General features: G+C 35.1%; 1 protein-coding gene across 3 annotated transcripts; it reads left to right on the top strand.

Moving 5' to 3' along the window:
* Window positions 1-474: 474 nt before the first annotated feature.
* LOC121409038 (5-hydroxytryptamine receptor 1F-like) lies at window positions 475-25,105 on the top strand. 3 transcript variants are annotated; one of them, XM_041600824.1, is made up of 2 exons: window positions 475-591; window positions 19,090-25,105. In XM_041600824.1, exon 2 carries the CDS (start codon window positions 19,148-19,150, stop codon window positions 20,285-20,287), a length of 1,140 nt encoding a protein of 379 aa, XP_041456758.1. In that variant the 5' UTR covers window positions 475-591; window positions 19,090-19,147; the 3' UTR covers window positions 20,288-25,105. The 3 variants fall into 3 exon arrangements, with proteins under 3 accessions (XP_041456758.1, XP_041456759.1, XP_041456756.1); XM_041600825.1 differs by lacking the exon at window positions 475-591 and adding an exon at window positions 646-664; XM_041600822.1 differs by lacking the exon at window positions 475-591 and adding an exon at window positions 15,678-16,089.
* The last annotated feature ends 212 nt before the right edge of the window (window positions 25,106-25,317 follow it).

Below are 25,317 nucleotides of genomic sequence, written 5' to 3'. Positions count from 1 at the left end.
ACTTTTTAAAATATAAAATCGCCTGAGAAGAGGAAAAAGTGTTTTTATAAGCATCTTTGATATATTCTCTACCTGATCAACCAAAAGAAAAAAATATTTTCATTGAAATTAAAATTTTTACCAATCTGTCATATAAAAGCACATTTTAATATATTGTAGTGTTGTAGACTTATATTTCCACTTCATTTTTTCAGAGATCCTGGACACAAAAGTTGATAAATGGCCCAAATGGTCTGGAAGGAATGAAAAAGTTATTCAATCTCTGCTATATGAACTTTGCATTCCTCAAAAATTAAGAAAAATATGCAAAATTTACGTTTCCACATCCAGCACCCTGTAGAATTTCGGCACCACACGTGCCCATTTAGAGAGGGAGAGAAAGAGAGACAGGGAGAGAGAGAGAGGTGAGCAAACACAATTACAAAACACAGTTCTGCTCAAAGGTGATGACAAACCACATGGAATCAGAAAGCATTGAAGGAGAACAATATACAAGTTACACAACATATACCAGAGTTCATAAAATGGACTGAAAATCCACCCAAGAAATAAATGTCTTGAAGGTTTCACAGTTGGAGGATCTACTACATGGTGAGCAGTCTATTCACAAAATTTATTTATTTATGTAGCAAAAAAAATAAACCTTGATAGGCTGAGAGCAATGGTGAGTTTGAGCATTTTTGTGTTTGTTTTGTATGACCATACATAGGTGTAGAAATACACATGTATCAATTAAATTTGAGATTCACTCTTAATATGTATACACTCATGCATGTTGTCACATAAAAGATATTCAGGCAGCTGAATAACTTGAATACGTTAGGACAACTAAATATGGATACTTATTTGCATGGTGCTCTCGTTTCTATTACATCCCTTACTGATTTGTTGCTATTTGATTGGTTGAGAGCCCTTAACGTGACTAATTTCATCATAAATATGAAATTCATCGACGATCAAAATAGTTTGTAACGTCAGAGTAGAATAGTTTTTTCTATTCTGTGTCAGACTGAAAACCACGCAATCACTCGGGCACAGCGTATGACAGACTGCCTCCACCGGGCAAGTCTAGTGATGCAACGGCGCAGATGCTTATGAAGGGTCCGCTAACAGGTAAAAATGCAAATTTACCTGAATTACAAACTCTCAGATTAGTAAATGTCAATATGAAATCACGTCATGCTTGTTTTAAATAAATCTGAATACTGAAAATAATATAATGATGGCCATCATTCCATCACCAAATGATTTTAGTTCAGCAGGATTAGTTCCCAACCTTCACAACACGTAAGTGGAATTATTAGAAGATCAATCTCAGTACTACTGCCAGGAATACCAAATCATCCTGAGTGATGCTTGCATGGGAGCAGCCGATACAGATTTTGTCCGGATCATGGAGATGGGTCAATTAGGACTAAATTAGCAACAATTTTCATTCAATATTGAAGGGATGCATAAAACAAATATACCAGATGATTCTTTCGAAAGTGTAGTGAAAAAGTTTCATCCTCAGTTGGTCCGCAATGTTACTATTTTCCCTCGGGGCTCGCGCTCCTTGGGGAAAAATAGTAATTGCCTAACCAATCTCGGACGAAAATATTTGCACTACACTTTCTCAAACACGGTATATTTCTATAATATATATGCAATGAAAAGCAACATATGCACACTGCTGCATCAATACTGTATCTCATCACCAAGCATGCTTAGATACACCCCTCACCCATGACTGATAGGAGAAACAATACATCAAATTCAAATAATTGTTAACAGTGTCTGTTTTTCATCATAAAAATATTAAAATGAATTAAACAATCGATTGATAAATTGATTTATGGATTCAATGACAGCAACTAGCTATCTCCCAGTATAAATGATGATTTATTATTTCCTTTTGCAAAACCATGGATCCTACCAAGACCAAAAATTCTACAACAGGACATTGTAGTAATACGATCATAAATTATTATCAATCAATCAAGCATTACTGTAAATCTTTGACAAATCATTTACAAAAAGTTACAATCTATTGTTAATATCAAGCAGATCAGGACGGTGTCTGCGTAATGGACTCTCCTTCAACTGCTATGTCTTGCATTTTTAAGGGTATATGTGAATGAGGAAATACTTGTAATGCTTTCTTTATCATTATTACATGGCTGCAGTAAAGTTAGAACACACTCATTAAAGACCATGCAAGATAACGGCTAAATACCTTTGTTGTGTAGATATTCATGAATCCTATTTATCATTATCATAGATAACAGGTCCATGGATAAACAACTCAATAAAAACAGTGACCATATTTGCCAGCTTATTTTTTTTAGTAAAACCATGGACCTATTACAGTAAAACAGAAGATATGTCTCTGTGAATTTAGCAATAAATTCATATTCATTTATAATGGATAAATTCAAAAGCAGTTCATGAGCTCCTTCTTAAAGCAAACAAAAAATGATGAAGAGATATCAAGATGATTATACTTCTGATTTTTCAATCACTTCGGACAAATAAAATATTTATCTCACAGAAGCAATCATAAAATGAACTGTCTGACCATTTAGCTCACAGATTCAGTTTTCAAAAGATGACATTTTAAGCAATTTCTGTCTCATAGCAAAGTTTGCTTGTGATGTAAAAAAAAATCAAATTTGAAATGGCATAATTCTGTTGAGTTTTCGCCAAACATTAATCAATATATTTCTCTTTATAGTTTCTGCAACCTAAAGTCAGGCTGCTTTTCCTCTTTAAATTTCATTTGTCCAATCAAAGGCCTGACATTGTTTAACAATTTGGGATCACAGACAAATGGAGCAAAAATACTTTGTAAATGGGAATAATCAAGGTCACAATGGAATGCATGCTTTTTAGAATTTAACCCTTGTTATGTGTTGAATTATTCATAGAAAATCAATCAATAAAAGCTGACATTGTGCCTCAATTCAGTGTCCTCTATCTTCTTATCCCATCCATCCAAATTTTCCACATACATCATGTTTATTCTCTCTCTATATATTTCTTTCCATCCTTCATTTCTTTGCCTTTCTTGCTCTCTTCCTTCCTTTCTGATTTATCTCTCCCAATTTGACTCCTCTCTTTCTCTCTCTCCTTCACACACACACACCTTTAACACAACCCCCCCCCATGCCCCCTCTCTCTCTCCAATTATCAAAATCAGAATCCTACACTGGAGAAAAAAATATAGAGGTAGAAGGAGAGCTACAAGGATATTGAATTATAAAGGATGCTCAGTGTGAACACCCATGCCCTAAAATTGTATCTCATTAACTAGGCTTCAAGCTTCGCTAATGAGCCTTACACAGGGTCATTAAAAACAATAATGAGTGTATGGTTGTCAACAAACAACACAAATAAGTTCTTACTGGGAATATTACTTTACAACATGATTTGATCCATTGCAAGAGTATGAGTTTTAACATGAGCGAAATGAGCTGTAACACAAGAAAGATCATAACTTTGAAAGATGAATTATTATGCCAATGTCACACATACAAATTTGACTCCAGACCTCTAACCAATAATACCATAAGTTGGTTGGGAGACGGTGTCTTTGGTGTGCCTGTAGCATGAATTAGTTGGGTGTGGTAAATACCACTTAAAGATAAATTCCAGTTCTGGTAACAATCTCAAAATGAATCTAATATAATGACCACCCAAGTGTCTGTTTGTATGAATGAGAAATATGTGCCAAAGGATTCTGGAAGATATTGTGTAATTGCTGAGAAATAAGCAAAATAAGCGCGGATTCGGTCACTTCCGTCGGGTCTTAATTCCAGCAATAATAATACACTGTCCCACGTGTGCCTATCTGTGTTGGTGATCTTCAGTGTGAATGTATTTCAGCTTAGATTTCATGATTTCACAAAGTTCAGTTTATATAACTGTACCAGATCTAGATCCACGATGATATTGTCATACTTAACCTTGGTTTTACAGACTTTCTCACGAAATTTAGTGTTTTACTGCAACTACTATCATTTAGCTTTAATTGACCTTGTCAGATCATGCTCAAGAGATGCATACTACTACTGCACAGTCATTTATGGGATAGGAAAAAGCATATGAGAAATTTTAATTTTCTCATGCTTATACAAGTCTTAATTTGCAATTCCTCCCAGGAGCCAGTTTCACATACTATTCTCCCCAAGGAATGCAAAATGTATCTGATGACAAGGGTAGTCATATGATAAAATGTATATTCAACCTAATATAAAAGGCATTCTGATACATATAAAAATAGTTATTATCACTATAAAAGAGGAAAGTATGGATATGACCCTTCTTGCTCTAATATTAGATCTTACTACCTTTTGTCTGAGGTGGGTAGAGTTTTACTTACAAAAGTACTGGTAGAGGAAGAGATGACAAATAAAAACAGAAAAGGGAAGAGACTAATGGCAGTCTATGCAATTAAGACATCAATTAAACATCAGGCAGCACATCCCCTGCTGTGGTACAAAGCGTTGCCCCTTTATAATAGTAAACCTATCAAAAGTCAACCTTGATGTAGTACTGACGTAAAGTAAAAGATAACACAGGACCAATAAAGGTGTAAATGCAATTCCCAGTTAAAGAGTTGACACCAGTGAAATCTCACATAAAACTTGGTGACATGGTAGGTATGATAATTTTCTTGCTTGAGAACACAAGTTTTCAATGATAGTGTGCATGTTTAACAGTCAATTACATACAGCTTAACACTTCCATTGATGAATAATGAGAATGTTTCTGAAGGCTAATGGTGATTAGGTGAGATCCCAACTAAAAGATGGTATAGTGTTTTGAATGAATTTATTTATCATCCAATGCAATGATATCGACAATTTATAAGTATACAGCCAATCAGTTATGAATACATAGGAGAGCAAGTATAATAGGAACCAGAAAATAGCATGAACACTAGTCAAGTCTGCCCCCTTCTAGTCTAGTTAAGAATAAACAATCGTGAATCTACTAAATATACTCAGCAATATATACACAATGCCTGCATAACAATTTAAATGAATGCCATACCAAAATTAAAAATCTGTAAATAAAGATCAATAGCTCATACTTTTAAGAAATTATAATCCTGAGTGTTTCACAAAGTTGTTTCTTAATAGTATCCTCTTGCACAACTGGAGACCTGTTTTGGGGTGCAAAACTTTGTCATTCCTGTGCTGGCATTAATTAGTCAAATTGATAGATAAATCTAGTGAAACGAGGAAGATTTTACAATTTTATAAAACTTGATAAAGGTTACATGAAATTAACTTTACGATAGAACAGGAAAAATTTGGGGTATCTTGTTAAGCAAATGAACATGTTACCAAAAAGTCATGCATCAAGTCACATAAACAAATTTATGATTTTCTAGGTTAATGTGAATAGCTACTACAAAACCTCAAGTAAAATGGGCCAATTTATGAACTTTTTAAGGATATTCGAAATCTGATATTTACTTACAATAAAAAAAAATGATGGTGGGTGTTAGCAATGATTATGGTTCTGCTATTACTATATTAACTATCCTGCCACTGAACATCCTTGTCATATTCTTAAAAATTGTGCTTAAATATATATCTTTATATTAGTAATCTTATATCCCATAAATTATCTAAATATACACACATGAAAACATAGATTCTGTCTTCCAAAATTACTACTATTTTGGGGAAACAGTTTTTGCCACCTAGCGATATATCGATAACCTTTCTCTTGTTGTCAACAATACCCGCTATTATGTAGGGGACAGTGATATTCCATGATCGCGGAAAATGGATGGAATTCACACAAACGGCTAAGTGGCTTTTTAAACGAAAAACATATTTTTCCTCAAAATGCACAGAACAGCAACTGAAATTACTCCAAAATCTCAACAAAATGACATATACTTCCTAGCTAAAAAAAATTACAAGCGCAAGCTCAATTTCGTGACTAAAACAAGTACCAACTAACGTAGAAGCAACATGGCTGTGTGTTGCTGCCATCTAATTCGAAGCTGTAACAGCACGATATTGCAGTATCCTCAAATCCAAAATGGCGGATAGGTGAAAGTCGTTGACTGCTCAGAACAATGTCCAAAAAGCCCCCAAATTATTGATAAAATTTAATCTAACTCTAAAATAATGCCAATAACGTGAAAGGTGAGGATGTATTCAAGCTAAATATGTTTCCTAAAATGAACACAGATTTTAAAGTGTTGTTGGCCAATTGTTGTTACTGCGGCATACAAAGTTTGCCTAGCGCGAGTATTGTGACATCGCTAATCAGTGCAATGCGTATTGATTTTCAATGTAGTAAACGGCATTGTCACCTATTAATGAAATGTTCTTTTGTCAATAGATGTTGATATCAGTAAAATATTTTTTATCAATATATTAACAGAGAATTTCCTTACTGATAACAGCACTAATGATAATTAGCAAGAAATCATATAACCATGGAATTTTGAGCAAACAAAATTAAGGGGATGTGTGTGTGGGCAAGAAACGAGGTATGGTCGATAATTCTACCATGCCATGATGTCATATCTATGGAGGAAACATGAGTTATCCCATATAATTACATATAGTATAAAAAATGAAATATGATTGGGTGATATATCTTTAAAATAGTTTTAGGCAGGTTTTTAAGTTAATATATTGTCAGAAAAACACTTGGATGCCAACAGAATGATTACAGAGTTGAATGAAATATTAGGTTTATTATCAGACTGCTTATCAAGAATTTGGTAAACCTATATTCACATAACAGAAGAAAGAACATGCACATGGAAGAACTTTGGAATGAACATTACAAATTTCCAAGGTCATTCTTACAATGTATGCCCTTCTTAACAGTTCTACTATTTGTTGACTTGAGAGGGAGATCATGATTCTGCCATCCATCCACCATCCTGAAACAACTACTATTTTCCTTCTTCATTGATTTCCGTTTTCTGATCTTTAAACTTATTTCTGTTTAAAGAAAGAATTGATCTTATTTGTGCCAGGTCAGTTTTACAATGATTGCAGGTGGATTTTGCTCGGCACCAAGGGAAAGGGAATACGGACTCCGTTGATGGACATGATGAGTTCGGTCGATATCTATACATTCCAGGTATAACCAAAGTTTCTCATTTGGGAAATTGGAAGAGATTATTGACCGAGCATAAGCAATGGTAATATATCCAATTATTTTGAAGTCACAGAAGTATATCAAATTTTGTAACACACAAGATTGCAAGGATGACCCAAGCACAACATATATGCTCAGAAATTCCCTTATGGAAGGCATGGTTGCATGAAGCCAAAGGTATCCCTTGAAGGGATGGTCCGGGCTGAAAATATTTATATCTTGATACATAGAGTAGAGTTCACTGAGCAAAATGCCAAAATCGAATAACAAATAATAAAGTTATTGAAGTTTAAAGTTCAGCAATATTTTGTGAAAACAGTCATCATGAATATTCATTAGGTGGGCTGATGATGTCACATCCCCACTTTCGATTTTCTTATGTTATTACATAAAATCATATTTTTCATTATTTCATACTAGTGTAAATAATACATGTATGTCTCCCTTATAATGAAATAAGTTGCAGCAATAAATCTCTAATGCACTAAATCAGTTGTCAATCCAATTTTCTAGTTCTTGGAGGAAAAAAAATGAATATAAACTGTTATTTCATATAAAAAAATACAAAAGAACAAGTGGAGATCATCAGTCCACCTAATGAATATTTGTGACAACTGTTTTCACAAAATATTGCTAAACTTTAAAATTCAATAACTGCTATTTGTTATCCGATTTTGATGAAATTTTTGGCAGTTTGCTCACTGAATTCTACTCTATTTATTAAGCTATATACATATTTTTAGCCTGGACCATCCCTTTAATATTTGTGGTGCAAATGGAAAAAAAAGTGAAATGCCCCAGGCAGTTGCATCATGCAATTCAATATAGCAGGGACATTTCGACTTTGTGGCATTGAACATTTTCCAGTCTGTCACTACCTCATTGGTTGGCCTTAATTGTCCTCAGACAGTTTTTGGTGCCATTTTCATTTTTTCTCATTCTTGTTTTAAGCAAAGAAACAAGCCCTATATCACATGGCAATGCCCTCAAAAGATTGAAATTTAATCTAATATGCATATCATGACTGTAAACATATACTTGACTGACATTTCATTTTCTTTTCCAAGAATCAAGGAATAAGGAAATGAATGGATATATGATAATTTGCTTATAAATTATGACAGTATATATATTTTCATCTTTATAATTCTTACAATATCAAATATAATCTAGGTAATTTGTCATGATGAGAGAAATATCTATTTGAGAGATGATCAGTGACCACAAATTTAGAAATGAATGAAATTGCAAAAGCACTTTTCATTTTACTTAAGGCCTTTGCGACTTAGGATTCTGGCAAATGTTACTTACTCAATGTACTGATTTTATAAAACGTTGCCAATATCTGAATGTCAAGAATGTTTCTGAGTGTTACTGTGCAATGCCAAGATCTGTATAGATAACAAAACATCCACCATTGTTGTCCTCTGTAACACTCAAGGCCATATGCAGAGTAAACAACTTGGCAGTATATGGAAAACACTGTCTGGTAATCTAATCTGTCTTTTAGAGTGCTATTGTACAAGCTGCAGGCATCTACGTTATGCTCGTCTTTTGACCCATCTGTATAGATTCTATTCATGTTCAATTTCACAAAATTTATAGTCACTTGGAATGGAGCTTAGTATTACCGTGGACCCTACATGGTAAACCAAGTACATGTGTTTGTAATTGAGCTTCTTTGATACCTATTAAGCCAAAACGTTTGACATCTGACAGTTTACTAGTATAAAAATTTTGAATACCAGGTGTCAAGTAATCATAATAAGACCGATTCTGTGAGTAAGTTATATTGCAGAAAAAAAAATGTCTTTTCATAGTTTAAATGCAATGGCAATTCATGTAGCCACCACATAAAATGCTGTACATAACATTGAAGAGGTACAACATGTAACCAGCCACCACAAAACCAACAATAAGTTGCCAGGGAAGGTTCTCTGTAAATAGCCAAAATAGTAATTTGGTCTACAAAAATAAATATAAAAATAACTTATCTGAAAGAGGATTTTTATTCTTCATTCTGTCACCCTTATGTCCAAGTTTCATGAACAAGGTCCATATACTTTTAAGTTATGACGACATTTCGAAAACTTAACCTTGGTTAAGATTTTGATATTGATTCCCCCAACATGGTCTAATTTCATTGACCCTGAATGACCTTTGACCGTGGTCATAACTTGAAACTCAGGCAGGATGTTAAGTAATACTTGAATAACCTTATGGCCAAGTTTCATGAACTAGGTCTATATACATTTATAAGTTATGATGAAATTTCAAATCTTAAACTTGGTTTACATTTCAATGTTGATGCATTGGCCATTGGCGGCGCTGCTGTTGGAAAAGCGATGCCTATAGTCTCACTCTGCTATGCAGAGACAAGAAATGAATGGCATTTGACCTAGATTGTGTGACCTAAAACTCAAGCCAGGTGATACCTGATTACTCTCATGTCCAAGTTTGATGAACTAGGTCCATATACTTCTAAAAAAAGTTATGACATTTTAATCTAAACCTTAGGATGAGAATTAGATGTTAACAATGCCACCACCATTTTCACTGTTGCCACCTGAAAAGCTGCACCAATGTCTTGCTACTGCTATGCAGGCAAGACAAAACTGTTGAAAAGAAAATCCTCTACCATGACATGTGACATAGATGAGTTAGCTAGCCATCAAGGACGAGTAGAGAGAGTTTCCATATTCTTTGCATAATAAAAATAAATGGCTGAATAACTGGTATAAATTAATTTAAAACATAAAAAGGGACATTGATAATTCATCACATTTCAGTTGGAATGGCAACCTTGATAGAATGTGAAATCACTCTAGTAATGGAGAAAAAAAATTAATTGTATATGATCATGACATACACAGAAAACAAAGTGTAGTTCTAGACCATGCCATAATATAGCTCAATTGGATGTCATTTGGGGAAATTGCCATCTCTCATTACAATGCACTGGGGATTCAGAATCTTCAAATTTACATGGTTACCTGATATAAGAGACAAATTAGTTGAAAAGAGTGAAATGCAATGGTGTATAAGTGGCTCCAGAATGTTTGAAACATTGTTTTGCCTTCTAGAATGACTAATTTTATACAGCTTGATGACCTTTTCGTGCATGGCTATGATATGGTCTTGGAAGATAAGGAGTTAAATTGATAGTAAACTGCACTGAACAGTTTCTTCTGAGAAAGTTTAATTATGAGCAAATAAACAAATTGACGGTTATATTATTTTTAATTTCATAAGACTTTGTGCTCAATATAAGAGTTGATTGTGCTTGTTTGTATCAGCTTATCTCGAGGTGCTGCATTGCAGTGTGCTAACCCTACCCTTCCTTAACATGGAATTCAGCTTCTCTGTTTTATATGCAGAATCTGTACCATAAATTTTTATTCTTTCATTTAAAAACATTGATCTATAATATGTCTTTCCTTACAGTCAATATGAATGTCATTACATCATAATATACATGGAGTCATAGTCTATTTCTGTAACACAAATCTACATTAGATGTGAACATACTAGAATTGAAACAATAAGAATGATTACACATGTATCCCTGTAAAGAGATAAATGGGATCAGGCTTCAAGCATGGCTACCTGACCCATATTACCCCAAAAAATTCATCCAATATTTCCAAACCAGTTTCACTCTATACAAACCCCATACTACCGTACCAAAATCACCCAATATCATATAGGACCCATTCTATCATGAAACCAATTTTACTCTATACAATATAAGCCCAATACTTCCACACCGATTTCAACCTATATTTATAAGACCCATACTACCAAACAAATTTCATCCTATATTATAATAATAATATAGGTATATTTACCCAGGGTAGCCACTTCAGTTTTGAAAACTGTTCTACCAGCGGGACCTGCAATTATTATTACCCCGGCTTTAGCTGAGCTGCCTAGGCGCTCAAGCATACAAGGAATTAGGTACCCATTCACATATTATAAGACACATAGTACCAAACCAATGTTACTCTATAATATATAAGACTCATTTACATTTCTTAAATTTATATTGTTAATATTGCGATCATTGATACTTAGTCTGTTGACTACATATAATTCCACTAGGTTTTTACCCGGATCTACAATGTTAGTAGGCAATGGGTTACAACTATAATAATGATGCAAGTTTAAATCTTGTAAAGGTGATTCTTTTAATGAATCTTTTCACAAACATTTTAACTCTATTATCTTCTTTCCTTTTGTGTCAGCTTTTCATGATTTAACAATAATTTCCCCATAAAAAATATATGAATATAATGAAATAAAAGAAACTGCAACAAATATTTACCCATACCAAATAGAATCATAAAATCTAGAGATGCTCGGCGGGTCGTGCAACTGAGCACATGTATCCCCCGAACCCACCACATCATCCGTCATTGCGATATATAGAGCTCAGACAGAAATTTGACCAAAAATACAATTAGCATGGTGGCAATGACCCTAGCATGCAGGTCCCCCAAGTCCTTCTACCATCCAAGTGTGGTTGAAAAGTGACTTATGGTTGCGGAGAAAGAGAGTCTTGCATGTTAACTTCAACGTTGACCTGAAAATGACCTTTGACCTCACCATGTGACCTCTGACTGCAGCATAACATGTAGGTGCCCCAAGAACATCTACAATCCAGGTTTGGTTGAAAAGTGACTTACGGTTGCAGAGTTAGGTGTCATAAGAGAGTCTTGCATGTAAACTTTAACGTTAACCTGAAAATTACCTTTCACCATACCATGTTACCTGCAACTGCAGCATAACATGCAGGTACCCCAAATCCATCTACCATCCATGTTAAGTTGAAAAGTGACTAACAGTTTCAGAGTTAGGTGTCATAGGAGAGTCTTGCGTGTAAACTTTAACATTGACCTGAAAATGATCTTTGACCTCACCATGTCACCTCTGACTGCAGCACAACATGCAGGTTCCCCAAGTCCATCTATCATCCAAATTTGGTTGAAAAGTGACTTTCAATTGCGGTGTTAGGTGCCATAAGAGAGTCTTGCATGTAAACTTTAAAGTTGACCTGAAAATCAATTTTGACCATACCATGTGACCTCCGCTCACACCAAACAAGGCCAAATCCATCGTATCCTCCGTACTCTGTTTGGGGGATACAATAAGGTGTATATAGGTGCACATAAAAAAAATGAATGGTACACCATCCTAGTGAATTGACATAGGAAATATACACACACACACAAAAGAGGGAAAATGGTATGCATGACATTTTGCTCATCATAGAAATACTTAAAATTAATTGTTAAGAAAGGTATACGTAATAAAATATGCTTAAATAAGTCAGTCCAATGATCCAAGTGCATAAAGCTTACCTTGAGTGATCGAGCTATAAAATGATATGATAGCTTATATCAAATAAATACAAAATTTAAGCAAAATTTGAGGAATTTATGAAAAACTTGATTGTCAAATATTCACTTAAATTTATGTGGTTAATCAACTCTGGAATCCTTACAATATTATAGAAATAAGTTGTGCAATTTCGCACTTTGTCTTAAATTGCTTGACACTTTAAACATATTATACTGTCATTATACTTATCATATATATTGTCAGTGTTTATCCGAACCATCGTATAAGTCACTTTTGATTTTTAAAAAATTATTTAAAGATTTTTGCAGAAAATGAAAGTACAAGTCCTACTCTACACATTCGTACATTTCAAGGTAGCAATTTATTTTAGTTTCTGAGATATGAGGAGGTTTTCAAGGCAATGCCATAAAAATTTTGGATAAAATGTGCAAATACCATTGAAATGTGTGCTGTATCAAAGCAAAAAAAAAAACTGCATGCACTTAAAATGCAAATGCGCAGTCAGCCAAACCATTGTATCTGCAGTGCATGTAAAAGAGGGATACATGTAAAACATTTTGCTTTATAAAATAGGTTTATTATTTCAAGCATCGCGATTGGCTAAAGTGCATCACATGACATCTAACTTTTTTTGTGTATTGCACTACAGTGCAAAAGGTGTGCAACGAAAATGTTCAACAAAACTGTACTGTAACTTTTTAAGAATTTGTTTCTGTGTTGCTATTGTATAAAACAATTAATGCACTTGCTCTGTCATGCGTAAAAGTAATTGCAGATAAAGCTTGGTTTCTTCAGTTGGTGCACACTGGGCACTCGCCGCCAGCAGCTCGTGCACAGTGTGGCACCTATCTAAAGAAACCTCACGCGCTCTGCATTTTCACTAACGCACTCGACAGCATGCATTTTTTTTGTATACTATTGCACTCATTGAAATTGTGGTCAAGGCTGTTCCATGCCTTATTATGGCATTTTCGTAGAGGGAAAATCTTAACCACTCAAATAAAAATTACAAGCATGTAGCTGAGCTCTTCTCTAATTCTTGGGTTGGGGTTAAAATAAAGTTATGAATGTTAACCACTTCTCTTGGTTTTTCCTACCATATATTTTTTCAAGCAGTATAAATCTTGCATGGCTTGGGAGAAAAAGTGCAAATTATAGTAAAATTTGAAGTGAATTTTCTCTGATATGGGTTTCGCACTGTTGTATCAGATGCCCGCTGACAATATTTTTTTTCAATGTTCAAGTCAAAGGTGCCAACAATGTCAGAGTCATGATTAGAAGATGACCTAAATATGTATGTATAAGGTGTACGTGAAAAAAGCCTTTATACAATGGCCCATAAAAAAGTCAAGGTTTTATAAAGCTTTACTAAAAGCAATTGTTATATAAAGAACATAAACATTACATTAGTACCAGTAAATTTTCATTCAGAGTCAAGTATCATCTTGCCTTTGAAGCCATAAGTTAACAGGCTAAGGTACTACATGGAATAATAAGTGGGTATGAAGGAGAGAGGAAGAGAGAGATAGATATAGAAAGGAAGAGAAAGAAAGGAAGACAGAGGGAGAGATTATATGAGACTTTGTGGTGATAGACTATGATACCCCTTTTATAAACCCAATTATGCGGATAATATCCGCATAATTTGGTCGTAAAATCGGAGCGGGACCAGAGTTATCCGCATTATTTCGATGCTGCAATTATCCGCATAATAGAAGCATCGGGACCAGATTTTGACTTTATGAACGCATTTCCAAAGTAATGCGGATAATTGCCATGGTGTGGTCACAAGGTCACCCTTTTCCAACACAACCCCATCTGGAGGGGGTGTGTGCAGTTGCCATGACAATTATCCATCTTTTTCAGGTTGGGCGCTCGTAAAAAATAGTGCGGATTATTTTCAGTTTGTGAATGCAATTTTTATTGAATTATCCGCATTCCTCTTAGGCGGATAATTGGAGGATGGGTTTATGAAAGGGGTATGAGAGTGACAGAAACAGAAACACATATAGACACACAAGAGATGAAAGAAAAGATAAACAGAACAAGAGCAATGACAATGCGTGATCTGGTTAATCCCATTCTCATATAAAATGTTTGCTCTGGTCTGCAATATTATGGAGGTATCCATGACAGATCCAAAAAAGAATGAAAAGAGGAAGTGTATCTCTTCCTGTATGAATTCAGATAAACCCTTCTCATCGATCGGTGGTATCGATGGTAAAGAATGATTCAGTGAAAATACATTAATTTTGCAGAAACTGTTAGAGAAGCAAGAAAATCAATGACAGATGGTCCATTTATATTCCAAGATTTGATTATCAGACCAAAGATCATATTGTTCTGAAACCTGTAGAAGTGAGAAAAAAAGAGAGAAGTGTGGTGCAAATAAATATATATTAAATCTGTTTGGCCTGCCATCAAGAGCACAATTAAAGGTAAAGTTCACCCTGACAAAAAGCTTATTGTAAAAAAATAGCAGATAAAATAAATCATCAATAGATGATAATAATAACGGCATATTTACCCAGGGTAGCGACTTCATTTCTGAAAATTATTCTCCCAGCAGGCCCTGCTATCATTATTACCTGGCTAAGCTACACTACCGATTCAGGTGCACACAGCTTTTTGTAGAATTATTTCCTGCCGGTACCCATTTACCTCACCTGGGTTGAGTGCAGCACAGAGTGGATAAATTTCTTGCTGAAGGAAAACACACCACGGCTAGGATTCGAACCCAAGACCCTCTATTTGAAAGGCAAGAGTCAGAACCACTAGACCACTTAGAAAAATTATTTTACACCCATTCCTTAAAAGGAAAAAAAATAATCATGAACCATTAAATATGCATCTTATATCATATGGGGCAGCTGCTCTTTTAAAATGTCATAAATCTGAATTTAAAATTCTAATAACTTCCTTATTCTTAAATGGATTCTCCTCAAACCTTCCCCAACATTTTTATCATTTTTTTTTTACTATTTTTACAACAAACTTTTCTTCAGGGTGAACCTCCCCTTTAAAAGGTATTGGAGAGTAAATAGAGAAAGCCTAGGAGGGATAGAGAGGGGGCAGGGGACAGTAAGCATAAGAAAGAGAAAGAAAGAGAAAGAGAGAGAGAGAGAAAGAGAGAGAGGTGGGTGAGGTAGGAAGGTGAAGAGAGAGAGGGTAGTTGAGCTGGAGAGAGGGAGATCGAGTTTCTCATTACAAAATTTGATGGTACATCAGCATGAGCTTTTGTGTTCAGTAGGTGAAAATAGCAGGTACAGGGGAGAAGGATGTCAAAACTTTATTGATTAGAGGCTGTTGCACCATAATTTGATGAACTTCCATTCAGTTTAAATTTTCTGTGAATCAATCAATAAATGAATCCAGTTGAATTGGAACAACCTTCTCTCACGAATGTAAGATACAAGTTTTTTTGCCAAGGATTAGAGCATTGATATTGGCAACATTATATTATTTCCTGAATTAATATGGAAGACACCGTTCAGCGAAAGGAAACAGTGATTGAATACATCATCGCGTAATGAAAAGGGGTACATTTTGAGGATACATGTAGCAGTTCAAACACTGTCAATATTTCAGGTTATCATCTCAATTGAAAAGGTAAGGAGTCTTTAGTATCAACAGGGAGTTGATTTACTGTTTTTACCCTTGAACAATAAGAGCATTCGCTGTGTGTCACTGATTTATTGCACAGGTAAGTCATGTTCAATACCTGATGGGAGTACAGCTGGGAAAGAAGATGGGGACAAGCTATCATCCAAGGTGATTTAGATATAGTGGAAAGAACTCCCTAGGAAGTGATTTGTGGATACAATAGTAAAGTGTATTATGAGGAAAAACGCATCATCCAAATCATGTAGCAAGATGTTTATAAACTTGTAAAGTGAATTGATGGTTATTATCCTTGTTTTGATAAATAATTATATAATATTGACTGGCCTTGAGGGGAACATCAAATATATTGCCAGCAAAAGAATCATATTGGCCCGAGTCTTTAGACGAGGGCAATATGGGTCTTTTAAGGGCAATATATTTGATGTTCCCCGAAAGAAGAGCCAGTCAATATTTTTATTATCATCCAAATCAGATATCTAGAGCAAAAATCATGATAATGGGGATCTTTCTTTTAAAAATAGAGTTCTATTGTGTCATGTTTTAGGCTCTGCACTTCACCATTATGACGTACTTGCAAGCTCTCGGATCCAGCGTTGTCTTTATTATGACGTATTGTTGGTGCGCGGATCCTTATGAAGCGTATCTCTTTATACGCATCCACAAATGCCCGATGTGAGACCAGGGGAAATACAAAGGTATATTTTGCGTCGTCTCTGCATGCAAAGTAAATGCGCACATTGAGACCGAGGAAAATACAAACAATATACCTACCCTTCCCGATATTCAGAAAATGTAGGGCAATACGGTCTTGTAAATGACCAGCTCAGATGTCTGATACGGGTGATAATTTATATTCTGTGGTGTAATGAGTCAACATTTTTTTTTTTTGGGGGGGGGGGGCCAGACATGCGGTATTGGGCAAAATTCTAAAATAACCAGAACTTTGTTATTTCTTGACTATTTTCTGTAGTTGAGGTGTCTAATTAAAGAGCAGATATTTATCTTTTCAAAAATGTGGTTTTCTTTTTGAAACGAAGATACAGCCTGCCAAGTGACATTTTGGTATCCCCTCTCTAAATTGTTTTGCTCACTCATGAGTGAATGAAAAATAATCTAAGTAATTTCAGATGAAAAGGGATAATCTAAGCTTTACAATGATAGGACAGGTCATTTGTCTATTGTATTTGTGATTAAGTTATGATATTCATTGATAGATCTTGGTTTCATTTTTTGTGGGACGCACTGTATATACACACGACTGATTAAAAATAGAGGCCATCGGTAAGATTTAATTGGCATTCATATATCAAGAGAATACCACCCGCTTAGCAGTGTCATATGGAAGCATATGGACCATGGCCCCAAAAGTTTTACATCCAAACTAAAATAAAGGAGGCAAGAAAAACATGCAAAGGAAAAGTGTAAGATATTTTTGTGAATATCACATCACAGTCTCAAATTTAGTTAGATCCTCATGAAAATGTTATTTTGTTCTTGCCTGCATGGGACTTATGTAAAGCAACTTGTGCCACATGGGCCATACTGTGCCCCCTACTTTTGTTTTAAGGCGAAGTATGGAGCTTCACCCTAATGCTCGCGCCCAATCATTGAATAAATCATGTTCACAGTGAAATACAGACCAAGAAAAAAAGAGAACAGGAATGAGAGAAGGGTGAAATATGATATCAATTTCTGAATATTATTTCAAAATCCATCACAAAATTTGATTTTTGTGATAAAAATTTCAAACTTTTTGCTCTCTCGCTTCGCTCCCTAACAAATCAACTTAAAAAAATATATTTGCCCGATACACCATATCTGGCCCCCTCAAAATTTTTAGTCTCATTACAACATTGCGTGTTCATACCATATGACCAGGAAAATTTTGGCTCTTGACATATCCCCCCCCTCCCCCGCCCACATTCCGCTCTGCATACGCTTGGGACACTCCGGGCCGAGAATATTTACATCTAAATGAATTGAGTATATTCACAGACCAAAACGCTGAAAATTTCATTGAAATCTGACAACAAACAACAAAATTATTGAACTCTAAAGTTCAGCAATATTCAGTGAAAACAGTTATATGCATGTCATCATGAACACTCATAGTGTTATCCTGGTTCCTGTACCATCATCTGTTCATCAGGAAGTGATAAAGACAATTACAGGAAAAACAGATTGTATCACCCTTGATCAGTTTCCATTACTTTAAAGACTTTATCTGTATAATTAATGTTTTGACCTATTACCCTATTTGAATTCCAGTGATGTATGTGACTTGCACAATGAGAAGTATTTGTTATCAAGAATAACCTAGAATTTTAAGTTGCTTAACACAAAGAAACAGAGCCATTTCGGGGCAAAAGGCTGCGTAAATATGAATCACATTTCCGCATGGATTTCACATTTTAATCAAAAATAACATTACTGACCGTCAACCTTTCCAATAACACATCTCAACAAATTTCAAGGATTTGTTTATCGCTATGTTATGGCAGCATCCAAACATCAGATCATAGCTGATATCAAACTTAAAAGCAAACAAAGACAAAGCTATTTGCACGAAAACAAGTAAATATCATGCAAGTGCTGTTCTATGAGCACGCAATATTTTTGTACATTTTGATATGAATTTTGCCTTTGTTCCGGTGAATATCCGGAGGAGCCATCAGAAAACAGCCACAGGAAATCAATGGGTAACTGTGCTACCTGATTATTTCCTAACAAAATAAAGAGTAAATTAGAATGAACTCAAACAAATCTGAAACACTGCGGTGATCTAATTAAAGTATATTATGAATTGTACCCGAGTTCTGGTCAGCTATTTTATCTTAGCCCTATTGCAGATGTTGGAGGGGCCACTACAATGTGTTTGTTTACAAGAGTTGCATCTATAATCCTTGTAGTGCAACTGCTTATAGATTAAATTCAACAAAATAAGAAAAGTAACTACAGGTACTTTCCTTTTGTCTCATTCTACAGATACTGCAACAAGCCAACTCTTCACACAACCTGCATAGCTACAGAAATATCTTCAAACATGGAGACAACACCAGGACTCAATTACAGCCTCCTGATGGACAACACAGCTGAAAATGGCACACAGAGAGTTATTTCAGTATATGAGCTGTATGGATACTTCAACGTTATTATTGTGGCGACACTATTTTCTTTGATTGCTTTTGTAGGACTTACAGGAAATACCATGGTCTTCATAGCTGTTGGATTATCTCGCAAACTCCATAACATCACCAATGCTTTCATCGTCAACCTTGGTATCTGTGATTTTATATCCTGTGCTGTCCTGCCCTTCCATGCTGTTGCTGTGATATCAGAGGATGGATGGCCTCTTGCAGATTGGTTCTGTTCATTTATTGCATCTTTGTCTATCATCACTCAAACCGCTGGTATCTTGAACCTCACCCTGATAAGTCTTAATAGATACATCTTGATCACCAAGCCTCGGCAGTTCTACATGAAGGTGTACACCCATCACAAGGTTGCCTGGATGATCGTCTTTACATGGCTCTTCCCATTCTTCTTTCTACTTGTGCCACAGTTCTTTCTTGGTGGGTTGGGTTACCAAGACATGTTTCGGATCTGCATCTGGGACTCGCGCCACAAGTTTGCTCTCATATTCCAGGGAATCGGTGCCCTTGCTTTCATCGTCTCCACTATTCTAATCATTTTCTCCTATGTCTCCATCTTCCTCTTTGTCCGACGACACATGCGCATGATGGCCAACAAAGAAGATGGCTGCGAAGGATCAGTAGAAATTGTTGAAGAGGAGAGTGCTCTTAATGATAACACAGTTGTCCAAACAGTCAAATCACAAAGAACAAACAAGAAGAAAACAATCAGTAAGAAACAAATTGATATCACTAAGAACCTCTGTGTAGTAGTTGTGGCTTTCTTCATCTGTATCTTGCCTTACACCATCCACCTTCCCACAGGAATCTACGATATGAGAGGAACATACTTTGCACTGTTATTCATGGCCAATGCTTGCATAAATCCTATTCTTTATGCGGTGAAGCATCCACATTTCAAGATTATCTTCAGCTGCATGTTTAGATGCAAGTATTCAGATATTCCCATGCCCACAATGGGACTGAAGAAAATTATGAGAACTGCAAATTCAGCATCAGCATACAGCAGCACCGATGGTAGATTTGCCTGAGTGGCAGATGTGATGTGGCGAATTCCCTAGCTTCTTGCATCATGATGTGACTAATTCTAAAATAAGTTTCATGTCTATAAGAGTCTATGGACATGAAACAATAATGAAACTACTGACCTATTATTGGGTTTATACCAACTACCTAATATTCTGCAGATAAATCTTGTGACATCATTTGTCAGTGAGTTGGTCATAGTAAATGGTCGGACTATGTCAGTCATCTGCAGATTTAGTAGATATGAGTAGTAGATGTGATGTGACAAATCCCTTTGCTTCTTGCATCTTGATGTAACTAATTTGAAGTTTCATGTCTAAAGTCTATGGACATGAAACGATAATGGAACTATTGGCCATTTAATGGTTTTCTACCAACTACCTAATATTCTGCAGATATATCCTGTGACATCACTTGTCAGTGACTTGGTCATAGTAAACGGTCAGAATAAGGCAGTCATCTACAGATTAGTCAGTCTACATAAGCAGTCATTTTGTGAGTCAGTAAGCAGCTAATAGTCGGACTGTAATTTTTTGAAAGTGCTCTTGGTATCAATTGGAAAATCAGGTTCGCAAGATCTGTACCTCGCATCTTTTTGCAAACATGGCCTTTTAATTGATAATGTATATAATGCATGCAGTTTGATATTAAGGAAAAGAAAAAGGCATTATTTCTGTGTTTTCTTGAATTTGCTTTGGATGACTTATGATAAAAAGCATCATTTGCTTTTCTGGGATGACATGTATACATGTATGTCCTTTGTTATAATTTACAATTTCACTTGTATAATCAATTTATGTCATGTGACCAAGCACCAAAAAACCCCTCAAAATTGCACTGTGTGGTATCCAATTGAAGCCAATTGAGAGTAGTTTGGTCTGAATATTCTAATTTCAGACTTCTGTGTTTTCTGAAAGAGTATACTCTCCCCTATTTACTGAAAAAAAATGGATGTACCAATCAAACCATAAGTGCAAATTTTTAGAGTTTTCACTATAGCTATTTTTGTCTTTTTTAGTTAATTGTAATCATGTTTTGTTTTCACGAAAACCTGAATATTCATCTCTTTTTAAAGTTCTAACATTAATACTTGTTTAAACTAATGGACAGGATGCAACTAATTGGTATGTGAGCTTTGGGGACAATCTGATAATTACTTCTATTGATTTTTAATGATTAATCTTCCTTCTGTCTACAATACACAATACTAGTAGTAGAAGAGTAAGTGCTTGAGTAAGTGCTCAAGTGACTAGTTTTTAATCCTCTTTTCTTGAAAGGAGTGTTCCAGGGTAGTGACCATTCTCCTCTTTATCTGAATGGTTAGGATCAATCATTGTTAATGAATTATGTATCATTATAAAGCTTAGAATCTCCCCTTTCAGAGGGGATATTTAACTAGAATTTCATTTTGGCCACTATTTGTGGGTTTTGTGATGCCTGGTCACATATATATATACCAGTTTTTATGTTCACATTTTCCATACACGTGAAACCTTGTCTAAGATACAAATTATTTTGTTCTTAAAGTCTCAGGAATATCACATTTTCCTATTAAATTTTTATCTCAATATGAACTTTTATCCAGCATTATAGATATTTTTTGTAAATATGAAATAATGAAAGTTATTGCAGAATAAAGAATATAAATACAGTGAAAATATTTGCTTGTGGTAAAGTATTCTTATATATTACTATTCAGTTTACATAAATTTGCTAAAGTACTTGGAGACTTATACATTGATTTGCCTACAATGTGTAAAAATGTACATAGCATATAACATTTTGAATAAAAAACAGCATTTTTTGTGAATAATTGAGTAAATAGAGCCATATTTTACTCATTGTATTGCATTGTCAAACTTCATATTACTTTCTTTAATATGTGAAATGTAAGGCATGTATTCTTGTCTAAGACAAGACAATTTCCAAATCAGATTTTCACAATGAAGCAAAATTAAAGCAACTTCATTGAAGAAGAATTACAAATTGAATTCTTTAAAACCATAAAGAATGAAATACATTCATTGCTAAAGTGTATAAATGGATGAAAAGGTAATAACAAAAAAGTCTAGTTAGCTTAGTGCTAGTTCAGAGAAAATGCAACAAACCCCTAAACAAATCGTCGCACGCACCACGAACAGTCCTCTCTGCGAACTTCGATGCGCGATAGCGCACTGTATCTATTCCACGAACCGTCCTCTCTGTTACAATGCCCACTGTGGCGTAAATAATTAATTTCAAGAAAATATAAAGATACGGGATGAAACCTTAGAACCTAAACTTTTGAACGAAGACACCGGTAAATAATTGGCTCTCCTTGTAGATGCACTTAATGCTGGTTTTAAAAAAGCTTTCTTTAAATGCGTTTTCTGCAAAACTAACTTTCGCATCGAAGTGCGCAGAGAGGACGGTTCGTGGTGTGTGCGACGAAATGAAACATCCCATTTCAAATGAATATGCCAATTGGTCCAAACTAACACAAATAGACCCATGTCATCAGGTTTCACTGTAACTTGATAATTTGATTTGTCCAGTTTTCATGTATTAAAACCAACCCCTCCCCATCTAAACATCTACCTCTGCATGCATTGATGTTTCTTAGCACCACTTCACATCCCATTTCCTTTGACAAAACAATTGCAGGTTTTGTTGCACCAAGTCTGAAGTGCATGTTAAATGAGATAGAGGTATATAATCGACTTTGATAGAATAAGTTGGTTAATGGAGTTTCTTGATAAAGTTGTTCATTGATGCAATCAGAAACTTGATAAGACATTGCAACCAACATTTTTGGTGAACAAGTGTATTTGATAATCTTAAACCTGGTGAACTAGCATTGTCCATGCCCAAAGCACCGAATCACATGTGAGCAACAAAAATAAAGTTCCTTTGCCATATGAATCTGAATCAAGCCTGTACCAACAACAGTGTAAGTTGTGCTGCATTTCTGCAATTTTCCTTTATTCAACCAAAAGAAAATGATTGCAATTTTCTTGTTCACAAAAAAGTGACTGCACATGTACCATCAAAACAAAATTAATACCACCGTTTTTTTTAGTCTCTTTTTTATTAAAGTGTATGTAATGAATTAATTGCCACCTGCTCTAATTCACAAGAGGTTTGATACAAGCAGAAACCATTTCATTTCTAAATCTAGAATGAGATCTGGGGAACTTTACATTAAAAAAGTCAGCAGCTTTCAAAGACAATGATATAAGCTACAGCAAATTTTTTGATCTGCAAATCACTCATAAAGCTCTTTCAGAAATGATCCATCACTAGAATTCTATATAATGAAAATGAAGGTAAACTATGTCCCTTGAAAGTTAATGGACATATATGTTCATTTTAACAAAGATATTTTCAACTCATGAAATGAAATCATTTAATGTGTTCGATAAAACTTTGAAAAAACTTAAATGTACAATTACTGTGTGCACATACTTGTCTAATTAATCATATGCCTTACTCCAGAAGTAATGACTGATAATAATGAAAAGAGAAGTAAAGTGTCCGTCAGACCGTAACACCACAGTAATGAGCTGTTTGAGCACAATTTATTGAGTTTGTAAGAGGTACCTTTTTTTTTTCTTCCTGTCGAGTGTAGACTGCCATTGGCTGATTGGCATATCATACTAGTTGTGCTTGTCAAGTCCCTAGATGAATAGAGCCAATGAAAATCTCTAGAAAACTATGTGCGGCTGAAAAAAGAAGAGGCCTCAACAAAGCCTCCTTTGCTGCACCTCCGGCTAGAAAGACATGAGGGCAGTGGCTAGGGACGAGGGAGGTACTGAAAGAGGGATAGAGTGGAAATCATTAAGAGTAATTACTGGAACATTTATGTGATGAGGTTATGTACAGTATTAATAATATCCCTTGAAAATTGTATCTCCTCTCCATCTTTTAGAACAACCTGTGCCCTTTAACAAACATATGGATCTCATATTCTCCAAGATTGTATTCTATAACTACATCAAATATAACTTTTTACTCTGAAAAGTACAGAATTAAAATCCATTTATTTCAATCAATCCATATTGTGTAGTTTGTAAGGATGTTTCTTATTCAATGGAATGCATCAGATATCTATCTCTATCATTATCTCGTTCATGGGTCTTTCTCCGGTTCCAACATGCAATGCATACACACTATTTCCTGGGAATAAAAACATAATTATATCAAACATAATCATATAATTTGATTCTTGTTATTATTCTTCAAGGTAAATTTAAGAAGAGATGCTTGGCGGATCGCGCGTGTATCCCTGAATCCACCACATCATCCGTCATAGTGATATATAGAGCTCACACAAAAATTTGACAAATACAATTGTCATGGTAACAATGACCCTGCCCATAATTTGCCTGTGGGTAACAAATTTGATGACAATAATGTGACTTAGCAGCATGACTCTGCAGAACCTAAAGTAGGCCTACTGTCCAGTATCACCTGTCGGGGAATACAATTATAGAGTAATCTGGAAATATTTTGTAAACTGTACTATCGTAAGTGTTCTTTTGTTATGATGTTTTGAAGGATACCGTACGAGACGGTCGGTAATAAAAGTGAGAAACAGAAAAAACAGTGTTCGATCCACTTTTGTTGTTTTGAGAATATCTAAACATTATATTGGCGACGAGTAGAGTGAGGATGAATCTCCCACAATTTGAACGATTTTCTGTGCATGATGAGCCGGCAAAAGTTGGACAAAGATGGGCAAAATACGTCAAGAGACTGGGTAATTTGTTTACGGCATTTGCTATAAAAGATGCCAAGCAGCAACGAGCACTTCTCCTCCACTATGCTGGACCGGAGGTTTCGCACATTTTTGACACGTTACCTGATACGGGTGAGTCCTATGAATCAGCCAAAAAAAGCATTTCTGTCCATCAGTGAACATTGAATATGAGCGTTTTGTGTTCAGGCAGTGTAGACAAAATGAAGATGAGACTGTTGATCACTATTGTCAGCGATTGCAAAAACTTGCTGTTTCGTGTGATTTTGCTGACAAGGATGGCGAAATTAAGTCGCAAAT

This window comes from Lytechinus variegatus, chromosome 2 (genome assembly GCF_018143015.1).
Source record: "Lytechinus variegatus isolate NC3 chromosome 2, Lvar_3.0, whole genome shotgun sequence".
Classification (NCBI taxonomy): Eukaryota; Metazoa; Echinodermata; class Echinoidea; order Temnopleuroida; family Toxopneustidae; genus Lytechinus; species Lytechinus variegatus.
Note: the sequence above shows the minus strand (reverse complement) of the source record. Positions and strands in the feature narration are given on the sequence as shown.